We start from the raw sequence: 18870 nt of genomic DNA, 5'->3' as shown, positions 1-18870 counted from the left end.
AGCAGTTTCGTATTCCCCTGCTTGGCAAAGGCCTTGTGCAAAAAGTATTCGTGCAATGTAAATGCATTTTGCCACAAGTTTTGATACTGATACCTCAGAACTACTGCTGGTAACAGGATTCCTACAAAGTGCACAAGCCTAAAAGCACTCAGCGGCTTCACTTCTGCAAGTGCAATGTGTACTAAAGTTATTAACTTAAAATTTTATTAATAAAGTTTAGTTAATAACTTCATTCCCAATTACTGCACAAAATCTGATGCTCACACCTAGAATGAAGTTAAGCCAGCAAAAATTACCCTTTCGTCTCATACCGCCTATTTTAACAATTGGAGATATCTGTTCCTGAAACACCTGGTACACTCCAGCATTTGCTATGACATAAGAGTTATAAAGTGATCAAATAGACAATGAAAATGAAAAAAAAAGATTAAAGTAGGGGAAAAATATACACACGTGCAAGTAAAATAAAAAAGAAGGCAAAATCCACACCACATGTGCATACAAACTGTTAAGCTGCTGAGCAATGATCCTTACTATTAGAACAAAACAACATGGCTGTGCTGTGCAGCCCACTAGAAGTAGTCAACTGTTGTATCATTCAATGTTCAAAAACTAGCTTTCACTTACCATTCGAAACACATCTTTCAAAGCTGTTTCATCTTCTAGCAGCTGTCCTGAATAGATCAGCTTCTGATCTTCTGGCCTCTGGACATGAGAACAACAATTGCTCATTTCATTTTTCATCAACCTTTAGCTAGAAATTTGTTCAATTTGGTCCTTTTGAAAAAACCAGATGTGTTTTCGGCATTCACCCTATTTGCCCAGCCTTATGATCACTCTACTCTTCGGTTTAGTTGCAACTTCCCATTTGCATGAGCAACACAACGTAGAAACTTAAAAGAACAGAAAGCTGAGCTAGTTGGCAAGGATTCATAATGTAAAGAAGGGGTAAGGCATGCACACACGAACACGGCGTTCGTGTTGTCCACTTCTCTTCTCGTGTCCGTGTCTGCACACCTTACCACTTTGCATTACAATGTAGAGAAATATGATGGGACCGTGCAAAAGTCGACCACACAACTATTAGCGTCAAGTCGCAATCATTTTGCGAATCGTACATGAAACACTTTCTATATCGAACTACAGAGAACTAGGTGCTATTTAAAACAAAAATGCTAAAGACAAACTTTTCTGAACACATACTTTCTGAGTAGCCTAAAGTGCAGGATAAGGGCAGCTGTTTTACATCTTGTGCAATTTTTTTGTAAACAGTGCATCACTTTAAAACTAAGGTTGACTTTTATGTTATCACCGTATGTCAGAAATATAATCCCCCTCCTCATCCATTCAATGAAATTAAGAAATTGAAGAAGTACATAGTCTTGTTCCTCACAAAATTTCAGTCTCGAAGCCACCTTGAAAGCACAATTTGGCAATGCGGTTAGAAAGGATAGTTTTCCTGGAGGTTGTGTTTAGTGGGGGAAAAAAAATATTTCAAAACATGCTACATTTCCTGAGCAATGGCAATCAATCAAGGGACCCTTTTTCTTGAACCCCACATCGCTCAGTGGCATATACTTCAAGCTTTCTCCTCCTTATTTGTGACTTAGAGCTGTTAAGAGCTCGACTGAGCTCCCGAGAAGCTTGCCTTAGTCACTTTCGCTTGCTCAACGTGCTTCCTTGTCTGCACACTATATTCCAGCTCCAGCTTTTCGAGAACTCTTATGATACTGTATGGTACACCCTCATTGAACACGAGCAAAGCGAAGGCTGCTGCAGTCTCCCCTGTTTTCAAGGTCACACTCTCTGTCTTCAGGCACCACTTGCCCATTAACAATTGAATAATTCATCTGTACTGTTGAACCTTCTGCAAGGAACTCTGGATTGTAGAGGCACAGGCTCTTTTGCAATGTCTCTGCTGAAGGCTTGATAAAGAGGTCTTGGCACTGGTGGCTTGCCCGCATCAACAGGCATAATGGTGGCAAAGTGGACTGGTGCTGGTTAATTTTCTTAAACGCACTTAAATCGAAGGAGAAGTCGCACTGTCCTGCCTTCCTTCTATGACTTCTTTTTGAATGCCTTTTTAAAATTGAGTCAACCAGGGCTAGGTGTTGACTGTAATCCCCCAATCTGAGTTTCAGTTTTGGTTTGCTAATCAGTCTAAACTTGCGACGGTCATAAAGATGCCTTTTTTCTAGCATTTTTTTATGCACGATATTTTCACCCTTGACAGAAGGTCTCTTATGGACAAATAGCGCGATGAACTATCTTTTGAATTAAGGCATACATTCTGTGTTCAGTTTTTCTTGAACTTGGCAGCTGCGTCTAGAAAACAGCGTTCACCGATGCTTTTGATGGCAGGCGCTTGACACCATCATGTGGAAGAAGTCAACTTTATTCCTTTCTATACTGCAGATGACAACTAAACTTGATGAGAAGTTTCCTTATTAGTTGATGAATTCAATCAACATTGTGGGGGTTCCACTCTGCGTGCGGCTAGGGCTGAAGGCGAGCTCCGGGTCTAGCCCCACGCAGTCGCTTTGTGGTACTCCCAACCCGTAGCGCGGGAATCGCCGGGTTCGAACGAATAAGGCAACCAGCGGTGTCAACGGTAATAACGTTTATTGCTATTAGCAATAGCGAACACTCGCAGAGGGGCGTCCTCTCAGTAATAGTAGTAAATAGGCTTGCCTCGTTGTCTGGGTGGGTCAGACAAATGAGATCACTCACGGGATGCGGCAGGTGTTTTCGTCCAGGCGGTCCAGGTGTCGGCGTCCCAAGAGAGAGTCTCTCCCGGTGGCGCACTTTTATGCCTTTTTACCTTTTTGCGAGGGGAAGTCCTCCTCGCCCGCCAGATACATTTCCCTTTCCCGTGAGCCGCGTGGGGGGAGAGGGGTACGCGCATCACAAGAGCGACGGAGAAAGGGAGGGCGCGTAGTGCCTCTCCTTGTCTATGCCGGCACGACCCGTCCGCCACGTGCGAACGGGACGACGTGGGTACGCGGGAGGAAATGGAGGCGGGTGCTCCCCACAACATAAATTTATTTTTCTTTTTTTTATGTGTGCGTGCGTGTGAAAATTACTCTTAGCCATGGATCACCCCTTAGACACTGTCATACCAAGCTTAGTAAAGATAACTCTGGCACTGCAGTCAACCACCATGGGAATCATGGGTAGTACATGGAATTTTATAAGATTCAGCATGCAACTTAACTTTTTTACAGAAGTGCTTTACAGTCAATGAATTAGTTTCGTTGCATAATGCTCAGCCAAAATGAATAACGACATCTTGTAGTGTGCTTGTTGCCATATTTAGATGTTTAGCAACACTCCCTTTGAAAAATATATTTTAAAGATTTCTGTCAATTGTGGCGTTATGGCTGTGGCCAATGATGAAGGGTACAGAACCATTGGATGGTACAAAGAGGCTATTGAAAGTAACTGTTGCTATAAAACAAATTTCCAATGAAAAATTACTTCGATGAACTTCGTTTGCATGGGGCTGTCAATTAGAAAAATTTAAGCACTGGTTCTGCATTACTGCTTCATATGGCAGCATTTTTACCTTGACCTTAAGTCGAGCTAGAGCCTCTTGAGTTTAGCAAGTCATTAGCACCAAACAACTAGTAGTAGCTCTCACAACACCAAAGAAAAACAAAAGAAACATCATGTCACAGAGAAGTATAGAAGCACTGAATGCTGGGTAAGCTGAATGCTGGGTGACAAGTATAGTGGGTGGATGAATGGGTGCAAGAGCCTGCCCCTCTTTAGCCTACAAGATGCACAGTGTGGAAGGAGTGTGAGCACCATGCATGAGGTTGAAGGGTAACTTTTGCCAATAACTCTTGATATGTAATGCTGGAGGATATTCATGAGTGATGCCCTTTAGTCCATAACTTCCACAATTTTGCTAAATAGTGTTTAGGGCCCTCCAAGAACTTTCCTGAACATTGTAACATCCACTATTAAGCTTCTTACTGAAGACTATGTCACTTGTGAAATAACGTACCCTGGCAATCCATCCAAAATCGTGCTGCCCGCTTTATAACTTCTAATTACAGCCGTCAATCAAGCATTACCCAAATTAAACGCGATGTTCCCTTTCCGGACTCGGATTCCCGCCGCTCTGTTGCCCTTCTATAACTCTTTCATAAATGCTACTATAACTCATGGTCGAGCCGTTTGTCGCTTGAAATTCCTTCTCGCACATCTACTCGACTTCATAACCATCTCAGTTTCAGGCACATTTTTGGCCACACACAGTCATTCAATAACTTTGCATTACCGCACGCCATCGCACAATGGAATAGCCTTCCGAATAATATTGTTTTTGAAAAGATCCTGCCAAATTTCATTAACTCTTGGAACTTCACATGTTCGCTTGCCTATGTTGTTCGACTTTGTTTTGCATTGTACTCCCTTGACTTTGTACGGATTTTTTCCAATGTTTATCAGTGTTCCTTTTTCTTCCAGTGTACAAACTTACTTGTTTCTCCTACTTTGTAGATCCCTTTTCTGCCTTAAATATTTGTCATTTTTCTGTACCCCCCTACCCAATGCTCCTCCGAGCCTGTCAGGTAAACTGAATAAATAAATAAATTACCTTTCACTACAAATGGATTTTGACAATGTCTCTTCTTGGTGTCATCACTGGTTAACGAAACTTAATGCCAATAGGTGCAAAGTGATGTAAATGTCACCCAATGACAACATTAGCAGGTTCTATAAAAAATTAGTCTGTTCTTCCTGCTGTTGCTTCGTATAATACAAAGGTATTTGCACTGTCCTGGCAAACTTGGGGTTATTATGTGATATAATGCGAACCAAACGGTATTTCTACTATTGAAATAAGCCCCTGTAAGATCTAACTTCGAATATACTTTGCCAGTCTGGGTTCAACCTATAATAAGGCTTTTGCCTTTACTCAAGGCCATTCAAGATCAATCTGTGCATTTTTTAGTAGTACTACACATGTAGCAACTCAGGACTGCATAGGGGAAAACTTGTGAAGCTCATTAATATGAAATTTCGTGCAAGTATGTAAGCATGAATGCTGTTTTCAAGAACGATTTGCTATTAGCATTTGAATTTTGAACAAAATGTCCTCTTCCACATCAACTCGACCTTTCTGATAGGCTGCCATCACAAATAACAAATAAGTGATGCAATGTCACACTGCAGTGCTTAAGGTCACGCAGAGACTCCTGGCGATGTACTATCATCAGAGGTGACAGGATCACAAGTTTTGGAAAATAAGATAAAATAACAATTAAACAATTAAAGCACGGAAGGCGGACTGCAAACAATATTTGGAATTAAAGACAATGCATGCACGCTCAACACAAAAGCCACGAACAAGCACTTAATGCTCATTATTTTAAAAGTGTCGACAGTGCATGTTTTCCACCCGTGTTCAATGAGCCACATGCTAATTTCATGGATTTACTTACAGGCTTATTTGGGTAGACTTTGGAGAGGTGCTGCTTGAGCTGCTGCACGGACCAGTCCAAGGAACAATACACCTGTTGGTCTCCAAATTTTTGGTTAGGCGCCCGAATCACAAGGCAAGCGCTCATATTTTGAGCTGCCATAAATGCACTTCCCCGCAATGCTTGCTTGCCTCCTATAAAAGCACACGCACGCAAACAAATAAATTAAAACGCAAATGTTTCCTTGACGCAATTCTAACTTTCGCGCATGACAAGCACACAGACGATGGCTTACGCTCTTGTTCCTGGTTTCCGAAAACAAACTAAACAGTTCACGCAAGGGTCGAATTCAACAAAAAATTTTGCACATTCAGAAAGCAGGAGAAACGCGTACAATAAGCTTTCGCGCAGGTGGTCCACGCAATGCCCTAGAAGCACGCGATTGACATCATAACTAGAGCTTCACAATCGACGGAGGACTGAACTTCGCGTACAACATGCAAACGCGCGACATGGCCCGAACGCAAAAAAGAGAGAGAGAGAGAGAGAGAGAGACGCTTATTCGGTGATGCAAGTGTTCTTATCACTAAGCGCAGTGGCAAACATCTTGGTAGGCAGACTGTACAACTGCTGGCGTTTTTAAGGCCCCTGTCCTAGCGTTATATCTTTCATCAGGCAGATCTTTTTTCTCGCGAGCTAGCCGTCGCCGACGTTCAGGACGAAGATTATGATACGAAAACGTCGCGCACTATGCACAAGAAACCTCAGCCACAATACAGAGCGCATCACTGTCAGTAATCTTCAAACAATTAACGCGTACGACGTAGATACATATCAACGATAGCCTAGAGAACACCACATCGCAATAATTCGCGCATAACAGCTCTGGTACTATACGTAAAACGAACTGTGGGTGACCTCGATGACAAAACAGTCGTCAAAGATTAAGAATTCAACGCAGCTTTAGCGCAACTCAACTAAAAGGATTAGTTTAACAGGCACTAGAGTCTAGCGAGCTCCCTAACGCGTGGCAAGCGCTTGTAATCGGGAGAAAAGGCAAGAATCAATTATTGACCAAACCTCCGCGGTGATAGTGAATTCCGAACTGTACTTGCCCGTGACCGCGCGCTAAAAAGGAAGTGATCGTGCAAGGTGCACGTACCTTTTGCTGCCTGAATATAAGCGAAGACCACAGTTCAAGAGAATTTTTTTATGCATAAAGTAGCAAAACCACACGCCGCTCAAATAAAATCGTCCCAACCCCCCTCAAGTGTTCTGCAAAAGCCGAAGATTTGTCGTTCACTCATTGGTGGGCACCTCGTAACGAGAGTAACGTTTACTCCGTGTACTCTCGCCAGCAATAGTCCCGGTGGCAGCCACCGCCGCCACCCGTGGCGCTGTTGTAGCCGTGGTTTACGGTTTACGCACTTTATGCTATGGTTTACGTTTGCATATGGACGGCTGTTTGGCTGTCGAGGCGTTGGATGTTGCTACAAGTGTGATATTTGACCTTTGCATTTGCTCCATATCTTGCGTGCGTTAAACCAAATGATCATTGATGATGCCTTATCTTCGAAGGTCGTGTTGGTACTACGATCACAAAAGCGAAAGTCTTGTGAGTATATTATATAATGTGACACCGGAGCTCATGTTACTTTGCAGCACAACAGAAAATTTTATTTATTTTCCGCCCGGATATGCTCTGATCTTTTGTAAAAATAAACATAGCAAGCGAGCTTCACTGCAGATCTGACGGCTTAATAGAAGTGATGAGTACGTTGAAGGACATACTTGGTGGAAAGAAACCGGCTAGTCAAAGGAGGCGTGTCTACAAAGCTTGATAGCTGGTTGCCGACTCTTGCTCGCCTCATGTGTCATCACCATTATCGTATACTGTTTACGATGACACCCTGAAATGTACCTAACGTATGGTTAGTGTTGCGCACACTGCATCACTTTTCGTTGATGGTACAATTCGAGTGTGCTTTTCTGCTCAATAAGAAATGTGGCGCTTGAAATAGAGGAGTAAAATGTTGCTACGAGGAATACTACATTTGTGACTTTCATTGAATGCGTTCTAGTTGTCCATCTGATAGTGTTTATTTGGGGGCTCCTCCGACCCTACGTTAGGAAATGCTGACCAAGCTCTCCGCGTGCTGTGTCTACCAACGCCGATGGCTTGGACAAAGAGCCGTTAGTAAATGTTATAAATAATGTTGGTATCGCTCTTGGCTAATGGCTAGACCGCACATATGCTATCGTACTATACTAAATATGTAGTTCCTTTTCTTTCTTTACTTGAGTGCTATAGTTAATGAGATCATAACCTCGAGCAGCATTGATGTGTTGTATCTTGTAATGTTAAGGTCTGTGCATTCTCGTGTTATATTTCTCCAGTGTTAACAGCAACCGTCAAAATTATAATTATTCTAACCTCGCAGCCATAAAGCAAGTTTAAAATCGCCTGTGCAGATGACAGCTTTTTTTTTTTTTTTTCTACTGCCTTGCACTTCCTTATTGTAAGTTTTGTGTGGTTGTGCTTTTATGTGCCTTCATGAAAAACACAACACAGCAGGAGTGCAGACAGCATAATTGACTGGAATCAGCTATGTGGTTACAGAGTGGCAGCAGCTGTCATGTGAAACTTCTCTGGCTGTGATAAACATTTTATGCATCTCTGAGCAAAGAAGCTAGCTTTTGTATAGCGCATAACTTATAAAGCATAGGTATGTGTATATTCTTTGTTAAAGCCTGTTCTACCAACTCATCATTTCGATAAAGACGCACTTCACAGCTATTTGAATTGCACGGGTACTCATGATCCTCTTCCTTCTTTTTCACGCTCCAGAGCCCCCCCCCTTCCCCCACCCATTGCCTGCCCCTCTTTAAGCTCTGAAATGCTGCTGGCAGTACTTGTTTATATTTAGGGGACATTGATTTACAAGCACTGCATGAACACAATTTCCCTTTATCTGATGCATTTGGCACTCACCTCATTGCATAACACTATAATGTGCTTGTTTATTGCTTTTTAGGGGTGTGCAAATATTCAAAACGTTAAAATAATGAATTGAATATTGTCATACTGAATTTGGCCCTCGAATCGAATACTTACTATTTGAAAATATGTGTATTTCTTAATATGTTACATTGTCGACTGAACACAATCAAACATGAAATTGAAGCAGAAATGCAATATTTTTCATCCCATCCTGAGTGGACATTACTAGAGCATGCTGTGTCGCTCATTCAACCAGATTTTTTCAGTAACTGGATCACTTGCAATAGAACAATTAGACATGGCATCTGGCAATGGATATTGTTTGGCACTATTGGAACACGCTTCACCTTTTCCACTCGTCAGATTAAATCAGAGTATGTTTCATTGCAGCATACTTTATACAGTTGTTTATACAATTATACTTTATACAATTGTGGACTGTCTGCCGTGATAATTCGAACTAGATAAAAAATGCTTGTTTTTTTTTTCACTCTGCCATTGTTGCAAATGACACGCATGTCTTGACACGACAGTATACTTAGATAACAATTAGTCCACAATGTTGACTTTATATGTTGATTATGAATGACGAATTCTCTTTAGAACCCTGAGTTTGCAAACAATCTGCCTAGTTGTTCTTTGTTTCCTTTGTGCGTTTAATAAAGGATGCTTTATAATGTGCAGTGTAATGAAATACTCAATTATTGATGTGAAAACTAGGTTGTTAAAGTTGTTTTTTATTATTGATTAGAAGCTTGTACATTATTTGCGATCTATTAGAAAAATATTCATTGTTCGATTCTGGCACTATTCAATTTGTATTTGATTCGGTTTCAAAAACTGCTATTCACCCCCCCCCCCCCCCCCTCGGACTTGCTGTTCATGTGTAAAGGTATGCTCCCAGCTACAATTTTTTTTTTGTATTTAAGAAAGAAATGCACTTAGCTTCACTGTGTCGCTGTAAATAGTGTACAATTAGCTAGGCAGCATCAACTGATTAGCCTATACAGTTGTATTTAATACTATTACTGGTTGCTTCCTCACCTCCTTCAGCCATCCCACTGACCAGCATCAAGCAAGCATAGAAGTCGAAGCACTGAAGATGGTTGCAGATGCTTCTTTCAAGACGGGTGGCCAGGTTGACGGTATGGCTTTTCTGTGCTATTGAGCATTCTTTGAGTGTGTGTAGCCTCCCAATGCTGCAAGATGCTACAATGTTATGCACTGACAGCCAGCCATAAGGAAAGTACATTGTACCACCGAGAGTAAAGTCTGGATAACATTTGGCTGCTGCAAAAAGTTTTGTCATGGTTGCAGCCCATACACGTGACCTTAAATTGAAGGCTGCAGTGCATGCTTGCTATGTGGCATAACACAGTGTATCTCCCAATTCCAAGCTTTAAGAGAATTTGGCTTTAAGAAAAGCTATTCTCATGGTATCCAGAATTTCGCTTCTGATGGTTCTTGGCCATGCAGCCTATGTGCGAGCATAATATCATAGGTTGCATGGTGCTAATACAAATCTGAAATTCATGCTGTGTAGAAAATAACCCATATAATTGCTGCATGTCTAAGTGAATGTTTCTTCTATTCAGGCATTGTTGAAGCCCTTGTGGAAAGCTTGGGAGACAAACAAGACAGCGTCTGCCGTGCAGTCAGTCACTCGCTACAAGTTATTGGCAACCATTGGCCTAATCTTGTCTTGAGTAGCTGCCATGACTACTTGACGAAGGAGTCAAAAGTAAATATAGTCTTTTTTAGTGTATATCACCTCCAAGCAACTCTGTGCATGTCTGAATGATACAAATGTTTAATTGAATATGATTTCCTGGTGCAGATATTCGTCCAGAAGTAGAGACAACACGAAAGCAAAGTTGGCAGGACAAGCACAAGCTCTAAACTTGCATTACAAATTCGCTTTTATCCTGCCAACTTCGTCATTGTCTTGTCTCCACTTGGTGATTTCAATGTCTAAGCAAGAAATTACTTGCCCAGTAGTATGCCTTGTTTAGCAAATCTTTGTCTTTGATGTAGATATTGCCTCATAGAGTAATGCAGCAAAACTTTCGTTTCTTTTCTAGTTGTCATCCTCTCATAGAAACTTGCTGTTCACTGTGATGCATGAAGTGTGCAAAGATTCTGTTGACAAACTAGACAAGGCACTGTTAAACAATGTTTGTAAGACTACAATTGAGGAGATGACACGTACCAAGGTGAGTGACGGTGCCTTTCTCAACACTTTTCTATTTTGATGGGTAATTTAAGGTTATGGTAGGGCTATTGTATTTCTAAAACCCAAAAGCTTGTTTGTTTCTTTATATCTAGATTTTTTTTGTGTGCATTAATGAGATAAGAGAATAGAAACCCCATTTATTGTAATCTGTGCATAATTTGTCAGGGGCTTAGTTCTTGTAACATACAGAGAAAAAAAAAGAACCTCTTAAATTGCTCTTTTTGTTGCTTATAGACCTGCACCTAGTGAGAAACAGTGTTTCACTGCCTATGGCTGACCTACACTGTGCTGCAGATGCCACTAAGAAAGCATTGCAGTTATGCTTTTCATGAAAAATAACCACTAATTTGTTTTCAACCAAACTGCCATTAAAGAGACCCGCCATGGTTGCTTAGCGTCTGTGGTGTAAGGCTGCTAAACACGAGGTCACGGGATCGAATCCCTGCCATCGCGTTTCAATGGGGGCAAAATGTGAAAACACCTGTGTACTTAGATTTAAGTGCACGAACCCCAGCTGGTCCAAATTTCCTGAGTCCCCCACCATAGCGGGCCTCATAATCAGATCGTGGTTTTGGCACGTAAAAGCCTATAATCTAATTCTTAATTTTTTTGTCATTAAGGGGTTAAATATTGAGGTGTAATTGCCAATTTGTAGCTAGTTTAAATATGTAGCTAGACCCTGTGGTTTGGTGTAGTGCATTTCTTGCCTCATTTTTCATGGGATTCTTTGTTAAAATGCACTTTCAGTAAAAATGGCAAGAGCATTTAAGAGTATGTTCGACTGCAGCTTTGAAGGCAATCACTCTTTTTTTTCATATCTAAATGTTGTATGGCACCAATGCAGCGAACTATAGGGAAATTTCACCAGATTTAAGGATTTTAAGCCTTGTTTGGGAAATAGGCAAAGACATTGAAACGGCAAAACTGCTGACGTGATGGCATGTTTTGATTACAATCACCGCAAATGACCTTTGCACCACATCTGAAGCATGACTTTTGACCATACAACAGTGCAGTGAACGCATCGTGCCAAGTAAATGACAGGGTGCAAGGTGGCACAGTACTGCTACTACGATTTTGCCGTTAGTACCTTTAGCTGTGCTGTCGATGTCTGTGCACTCTGAATGAAATTGTTATTCTGTAAACAGCAAAACAAATGCATGCTGAAATGTTAAACAAAGCAGTACAGGCACATCTGGCCGTAAGTGGACATGTATACTTAGTGCCAAGCATGACAGTGTAGTTGTGGCATTAAACAGTCTACACATGCACATATACTAAAATTTACCGGGAACCGCCGATAGGCAGAGCAACCTTGGACAGAGTCCCAGTGGTTATGTGTTTGGGCGAGTTTTGCTGTGGACGAAAGATTTGCCACATATTTTATGCTTCACTACAGATGACATGCAAGTGTGGCAGAGTTGCATCAGTACACGGCATGCAAAGAAAATAATTCACATCTTTTACATTGGTGTCTCGAAGTGGTGCACTGTTTTGATGTTTACATTCTGTAAGGTACGTTTGGTGCCCATCTTCCTTACAATTCGAATAAGGTTCCGTGTAATCTTGGGGCTTTGCAGTAGGTGCAAAACAACTATGGGCAACAACAAAGTATACACATACTGACATCTTCTTGTGTATATGTGATTTCGAGTAAGAGGCCGCATTGTTTGCATAACTTGCACAGTGACATCATTTCAGCTTGAGTCTCGCCACATTTCACAAAAATCTAGGGAAATTTAGGTAAAACTTCATTCGAATTGAGGGGAAAACTGGCATCGGTGGTTGGCAGTATTGTATGGCATGTACAAACAACTTGCTTCAATTACCGAAATATACTGGATGCATCTAGATCAAGTACAGCAGATTCTTGTTAAAATAAAACCTGTTAAGCTGAATTTTCGGATTTGAGGAACACTGTGTAAATATTTGGCTGAATTCTCATAGGCTCAGTGGAAACCAAATCCGCTTAACACAAACTGCAAATTTTTTTAAGCAGGGCCCATATTCCGAAATGTTCTTCCGCGAAACGATCGCCTTAGCGATGCCTCCACCAACGGCGCCCGCTGATTGGCGGTTTTAGCAAAACCAGAAAATAAGCAGCGCCATCTAGTAGTTCCGGCCTACGTCATTTTAACATCATGGTATCGATGAGTGCTCTCGACATATATTGAATAAACAAACGCGTCTTTTGGCGTTTGGTTGGTGGCGGAGTGTTGAAGAGATAGATAGGTGGTAGTTCATAGTAGCCCTTTTTTGGTGGCGTCTTACACGCGTTGGTTCGTGGCGATATTTGTTGATTCATTTAAAATAAAACCTTTCACACTGCCTTATTCAATTTATTTTACCTAAAGCGGCCATAACCAACTGTAGTCAGTGCGCAGAACCCGTACTGCGGCCACTACACTCGAAAACAACACACCCTAGCCACTCTGCACTCACACGGTGCGCTCTCTCATGCGATGTGAAGCGTTCGACAGTGCATGTTGGTAGTGCACACTGACGTCACGGGTAAGCAGTCGCTTGATTTATTGAATGTGACTATCGCACCAGCGAAACTATCGTGGAAGGCAAACGTTTCAGAATATGGCCCCTGAACTTCCGCAGCCACCACTGAGGTCTACTCAGTTCTTGGAGAGGCCAGCCAAATTAGCAGACTTGAGGAATATAACTTTGTTAGATACATGAGGAGCAATTGGCATGTCTGTATGCATTAAGAGCCATACCAGCATCAATGATAACATGGAAACCTGCTGAGTTGTTACAATAAAAACAATTGTTGGAGGGCCCCGGAGGTGCCTCTGCAGACCGATAATTATCAACCTGCACACTCACCAGAACAGGAATTGGCCTCCCTGGTGCAGTATTCGGCCACTACCTCCCTGATGATATCTACAATTAACCAATGGCCCTCAGTCCCCAGCAGCTGCGGCACGCCTGACTAAGGCGGCAGTCAGACCTGTAACACAGTAGAGGGTGCTAAGAATCTCTGGGTCCGGACAGGCCACCAATGGAAACTGATCCTTGCAATGTTTAACACCTGAACCCTCTCGAGTGAGGCTAGCTTAGCAGGACTCCTTTAGGAACTATCAAACATTGTTTGGGATATTATCGGCCTTAGTGAGATTAGAAGAACTGGTGAGGCTTACACATTGCTAAATAACAGCCATGTCCTCTGCTATAGAGGTCTCCCTGATAAGAAGCAATACAGGGTAGGATTCCTAATCCATAAGGACATAGCGGGCAACATTGACGAATTCTACAGCATTAATGAGAGGGTAGCAGTAGTCCTAATCAAACTTAATAAGAGGTATAGATTAAAGGTAGTACAAGACTGTGCTCCAACATCCAGTCACAATGATGAGGAATTAGATCAGTTTTATGAAGATGTTGTATTAGCAATGAGAAAAGTGCAAACTCGGTATACAGTAGTAATGGGTGACTTCAATGCAAAAGTTGGGAAAAAGCAGGCGGGTGAACAGGCAATCAGCAACTACGGCGTCGATTCTAGAAACGCTAGAGGAGAGGTGCTGGTAGAATTTGCAGAAATGAATAAACTTAGAATAATGAACACCTTTTTCAGGAAACACAACAGAAAGTGGACCTGGAAAAGCCCTAATGGTCAAACAAGAAATGAAATTCATTTCATACTTTCTGCCGATCCCAACATAGTGCAGGATGTAGAAGTGATAGGTAGGGTAAAGCAGTGATCATAAGTTAGTGAGGGCTAGGATTCACCTCAATTTGAAAAGAGAAAGAGTAAAATTGGTCAAGAAAAAACAGGTCAACCTAGAGGCAGAAAGGGTAAAAGCAGATAAATAAAGGCTGGTGCTAGCGAACAAATATGCAGCCTTACAAGAGAGAGGAAGATGACATAGAGGTAATGAATGAAACCGTAACGAGGCTGGCTTCAGAGGCAGCAACTGAAGTGGGAGGCAAGGCACCAAGGCAACCAGTAGGCAAGCTCTCCTAAGTAACAAAGGACCTAATAAAGAAACGACAAAGAATGAAAGTGTCCAACTCGTGAGATAAGATAGAATTCGCAGAACTGTCAAAACTGATCAACAAAACGAAAATAAGTGATATTCAAAATTATAATGTGAGAAAGACAAGATGCTGTCAAAAATGGATGCAGCCTGAAATTAGTGAGAAGGAAACTTGGCATAGGGTAAACCAAGATGTATGTGCTGAAAGATAAGCAGGCTAATATCAGCAATCTTGAAGGTATATTAAAAGCAGTGGAAGAATTCTATACTGACCTGTATAGTACCCAGAGGACTCAGGAGTACTCTATTCGAAACAATAATGATCAGTATACAGAAACTCCTCCTATAACTAGAGATGAGGTCAGAAGGGCCTTGCAAGGCATGAAACCGGGAAAAGCAGCAGGAGAGGATGAAATAACAGTCGATTTAATCAAAGATGGAGGAGACATAATTATAGGAAAATTGGCAGCTCTCTATACGAAGTGTCTATCAATTGCAAGGGTCCCAGAAAACTGGAAGAATGCAAACACTATACTAATCCACAGAAAGGGAGACTGTAAAGAACTGAAAAATTATAGGCCCATTAGCTTACTCCCAGTATTATATAAAATATTTACCAAAATAATCTCCAATAGAATAAGGGCAACACTGGACTTCAGTCACCTGTTGCGTTCTCCAGGGTAGCGTACAACACCGCTGCCGACAGTTGTTGCCACGCCTGGTTCTTCAATCTCAACCGGCGTTACTATTGGGTAGCGTGGCGTTGTCGGCAGGCTGCGGGCGTCCGGTAGACCATGGCGATCAGGCAGGGACGGGACGACTTCTAGGGTGACGCTTGCACAGTTTATTTAATGGTTGGTGAAAGGTAAGAAGAAGAGAATGTAGTGAAAAAGTACCTTGCGGGGCCCTTTAAATAGGTCCACCAAAATTGTAGGTGGGATCTTGCTCACGTCAACGTCACGTGACATGCACCGAGTCCCACGGTGCTTGGCGGCGGCACCCACTTTCCCAGGACGATGTTTTCCATAGTTTGCCTACACTGGTGGCAATTCGTGGGTTCTGGGGATCGTAGGCAGCTGAGCCCTTCTCTTTCGCGAGTCATTGGTTCGCGGAAAGGGCGTCTGGTAGTGGATGGGCGATTGATCCATTCTCCCAGTTGACGTCTTCACGAGCGTGCCTCCGCTGGCGGCAGCCCGTGGGTCCTGGGTTCGCGGAAAGGGTTTTCATGCACATGCACAAAGGGGCCTGTGAACACTGCGGGGTGTCCGCCAGACCGGCATCCACTCGAGACAACCACAGCAAATTAGGAATCCAGCCTTTGTTTCGATGAGGCATGGTGGTAGAGCATCCTTTTTGCTCAGGGTGTTACACGCCAGCCATAACAGCATCTCCGGCAGGGGAGGAAGATCCCGACGCATAGGGGCCAGCAGCCACTGGGCGAGGGATCGTTGTTTCAGCAGCAGAATTTTCCTCAGTGGTGACGAACTCTTGGTTCGTAGTTGGTAGATTTCTGGCCGTCGTTCATCACTCCTTGCAGCATTCTTGTGCCTTTTCTCCCTGGTCCGGTCCGGTGAACTGGACTTGCAAACCGGTCTCGCAACTTTTCGTCTCCTGTTTGGGCAAGCAATCACCCCAGAACAGTGCCGGACCCACAACCACAGAACGGCGAGTGCAATGCCACCCTCCCCCAAGATACACCAGGCTTTACAACAAAAAAAACCCGCTACTGTTTTCCCATCCCTGTCATGCATCCTTCCCCCCCTGAACACTTAAGACAGCCATTTCTTGAAAGCGTTAAGACATGGTTACTAAAATCAGCTAACTGTCAACTACAACTTCGCGATAATAAAAAGAAAGGTATGAAATAAAATACCAACGTAAAAATGCCATGGAAACCCGAGTGACCATGAGGCTTTCGTTACTCTAGGGGCAACGACTCGGACCGTTGGTTCGGCATTGCCGTTACGCTTACCCTTCTTGTAGCAAATATCGAAGGTTTACTCTTGAAGAGCCAAGCTGCAGCGCAAAAGATGACCGTTTTTCATAGACATGGACTGCAGCCATGTGAGGGGACAGTGGTCAGTCTCTATGGTGAACCTTGAACCAGTGATATAGCAAGCTAGCTTGCACACCGCCCATACTATGCAGGCGCATTCCTTTTCTAATGCACTGTATGCTTCCTCACGAACTGAAAGCTTTTTACTGGCGTACAGTACAGGGTGTTCGTTCTCGTCATCTCTCTTTTGACAAAGCACCACTCCCATACCCCTGTCGCTGGCATCACACTGAAGAATGAATGGCTTAGAGTAGTCGGGCGCGTTCAACATTGGCTGACTCGTTAGTGTGTTCTTCAGCATACTAAAAGCCTTTTCTTTTGCGCCATCCCACTTTACCATTTGTGGTTCTGTTTTTCTGAGAGCATCCGTTAAAGAACTCGCAATCTCGGAATACCGCGGGATATATCTTTGGTAATAACCCACCAAGCCAAGGAATGATCTGATGTCCCGCTTGGTGCGTGGTTGCGGGAAATTGTCTATTGCGGTCAGTTTAACCTCGGAAGGCCGAAGATGGTCATGCCCTATTATGTGACCTAGATAAGCTACCTCCACGCGCCCTAATTGGCATTTGGGAGCCTTGACAGTTAAGTTGGTCTCTCGTAGATGACACAACACGGTTCGCAGGTGTTGCATATGGTCCGCCCATGATGAAGAAAAGATTGCTATGTCATTGAGATATGGAACTGCAAAGTCCACCATTCCCCATAGCACCTGGTCCATAAGGCTAGAAAAGCAATAGGGAGCATTCTTCAATCCGAAGCTCAGGACTTTGGCCGAAAGGTTCCCATCGAGGAAATAAATGCCGCAAGCCTGCTTGCCCTCTCGGTCAACGGAACCTGCCAGTACCCTCTGACTAAATCGAGCGTGGGGATGAAATTAGCACTGCTAACTCTCTCAAGCCTTTCCTCGATATGCAATATTGGGTAGGTCTGGTCCTTTGTGATTAAGTTGAGCCTGCGGTAGTCGATACATGGTCGCGGCTCCTTTCCTGGGACCTCAACCAAAATAAGAGGCGAGGTATAATCACTCTCTCCGGGTTTGATTACATCTAGCTCTAACATCTTGTTTATTTCAGCAGCCATGACGTGACATTGACGAGGTGAAACGCGATAAGCTTTCGAACGAACTGGGTCCGATGAGGTTAACTCTCTATCACGAACGATCACAGTGGTCCTGCCAGGTGTGTCTGAAAATGTCTTTAAATTCAAACACGGGCTCCCTCAGTTCGGCCCTTTGATTGTGATTCAACTCCACCTGTTCAACTAGCTTGTTCATGGTCCTGTGAATGTCTTTTGCCACCGTTACTGATGTTAACTCCGGAAAGTCGACAGGCATCTCCTCAGGTTGGTTAAGGGGCATGTTCACAATGGCCTCCCTTTGCCTGTAGGGTTTAAGTAGATTGCTGTGGTACACTTGTGGTGTCCTTTGTTTCCCGGTACTATGATTACGTAGTTTGTTTCAGATAATTTCTGAATTATGTCAGCCGGTCCTTCCCATTGAACCTGTAGTTTGTTTTTCAATGAGGGTTTCAGGATCATTACCTTTTCCCCAACTTCAAAGCGTCGCGTCCGACCCGTCCTGTCATAGTAATGCTTAGCATTACTTTGGGCCTTGCACATTTGCTGCTCAGGAATCATTGTGGCAGGGCTTACATTCAATAACTTTCTCCTAAATTCTGTCTCTCGAGACATTTCAGGCTCTGGTGCTTTACTGACCTCTTCATCAGCTAGTGCACTTTCCACAATATCCCCAATAGGGCTGTCCTGTTCGGTGCTGGTTGACGAATCCTCCGTCAAACCTGTTTCCTCCACCACTGGACATTTGTACACTGCCTTTGCCGCGAGCTCTCTTGCCTTGGAACGAGTTAAGGCTTGCACTATTCCTTCACTAAACCAGATTCCCCTGCGTCGCAGCAAATCTTCAGATTTGTTAGAAAACAATATGGATACTGTGGCGGGAGATGTGCCGAGACGGCGGCTTCAGTGTCCAGTACTCCAAAAGGGCCTTCGATACGAATCTTTGCCATAGGGAGACAAACACTGGAGGCCTCTACGGCTTGCCTTATCCAAGCACATTCTCCCGTGAACTGGCCTTCATCTATATAAGACGGATGCCACGTCCATTGTGGCTGCTGAGTCGCGAAGCACCCGACACGGTTTGCCGT

The 18870-nt window shown here is 43.2% G+C and overlaps 2 protein-coding genes across 3 annotated transcripts in view; one reads left to right on the top strand and one right to left on the bottom strand.

Annotated features, from left to right (window-relative positions):
• Window positions 1-6545, bottom strand: part of Herp (Homocysteine-induced endoplasmic reticulum protein) — a 63831-nt gene extending 57286 nt beyond the window's left edge. Inside the window, exons 1-3 of the mRNA XM_072287769.1 lie at window positions 6510-6545; window positions 5451-5623; window positions 628-705 (exon numbers count right to left, since the gene is read on the bottom strand). Coding sequence (XP_072143870.1) covers window positions 628-705; window positions 5451-5591 — 219 coding nt within the window. The 5' untranslated portion in view covers window positions 5592-5623; window positions 6510-6545. The remainder of the gene's footprint in view (window positions 1-627; window positions 706-5450; window positions 5624-6509) is intronic.
• Window positions 6546-6832: 287 nt separating this feature from the next.
• c11.1 (maestro heat like repeat family protein c11.1) overlaps window positions 6833-18870 on the top strand; it is a 213933-nt gene continuing 201895 nt past the window's right edge. Inside the window, exons 1-4 of one of the 2 annotated variants that reach the window (XM_050194373.3) lie at window positions 6833-7044; window positions 9484-9575; window positions 10026-10171; window positions 10512-10643. In XM_050194373.3, coding sequence (XP_050050330.1) covers window positions 9533-9575; window positions 10026-10171; window positions 10512-10643 — 321 coding nt within the window. In that variant the 5' untranslated portion in view covers window positions 6833-7044; window positions 9484-9532. Of the gene's footprint in view, window positions 7045-7282; window positions 7361-9483; window positions 9576-10025; window positions 10172-10511; window positions 10644-18870 lie in introns of those variants that run through there. The other variant, XM_055062171.2, reaches the window with a different exon arrangement.

The sequence above is a fragment of the Dermacentor andersoni genome, chromosome 1 (genome assembly GCF_023375885.2).
Source record: "Dermacentor andersoni chromosome 1, qqDerAnde1_hic_scaffold, whole genome shotgun sequence".
NCBI classification, from domain to species: Eukaryota; Metazoa; Arthropoda; class Arachnida; order Ixodida; family Ixodidae; genus Dermacentor; species Dermacentor andersoni.
The sequence above is the reverse complement of the archived record's forward strand: the minus strand, read 5'-3'. Positions and strand labels throughout refer to the sequence as shown.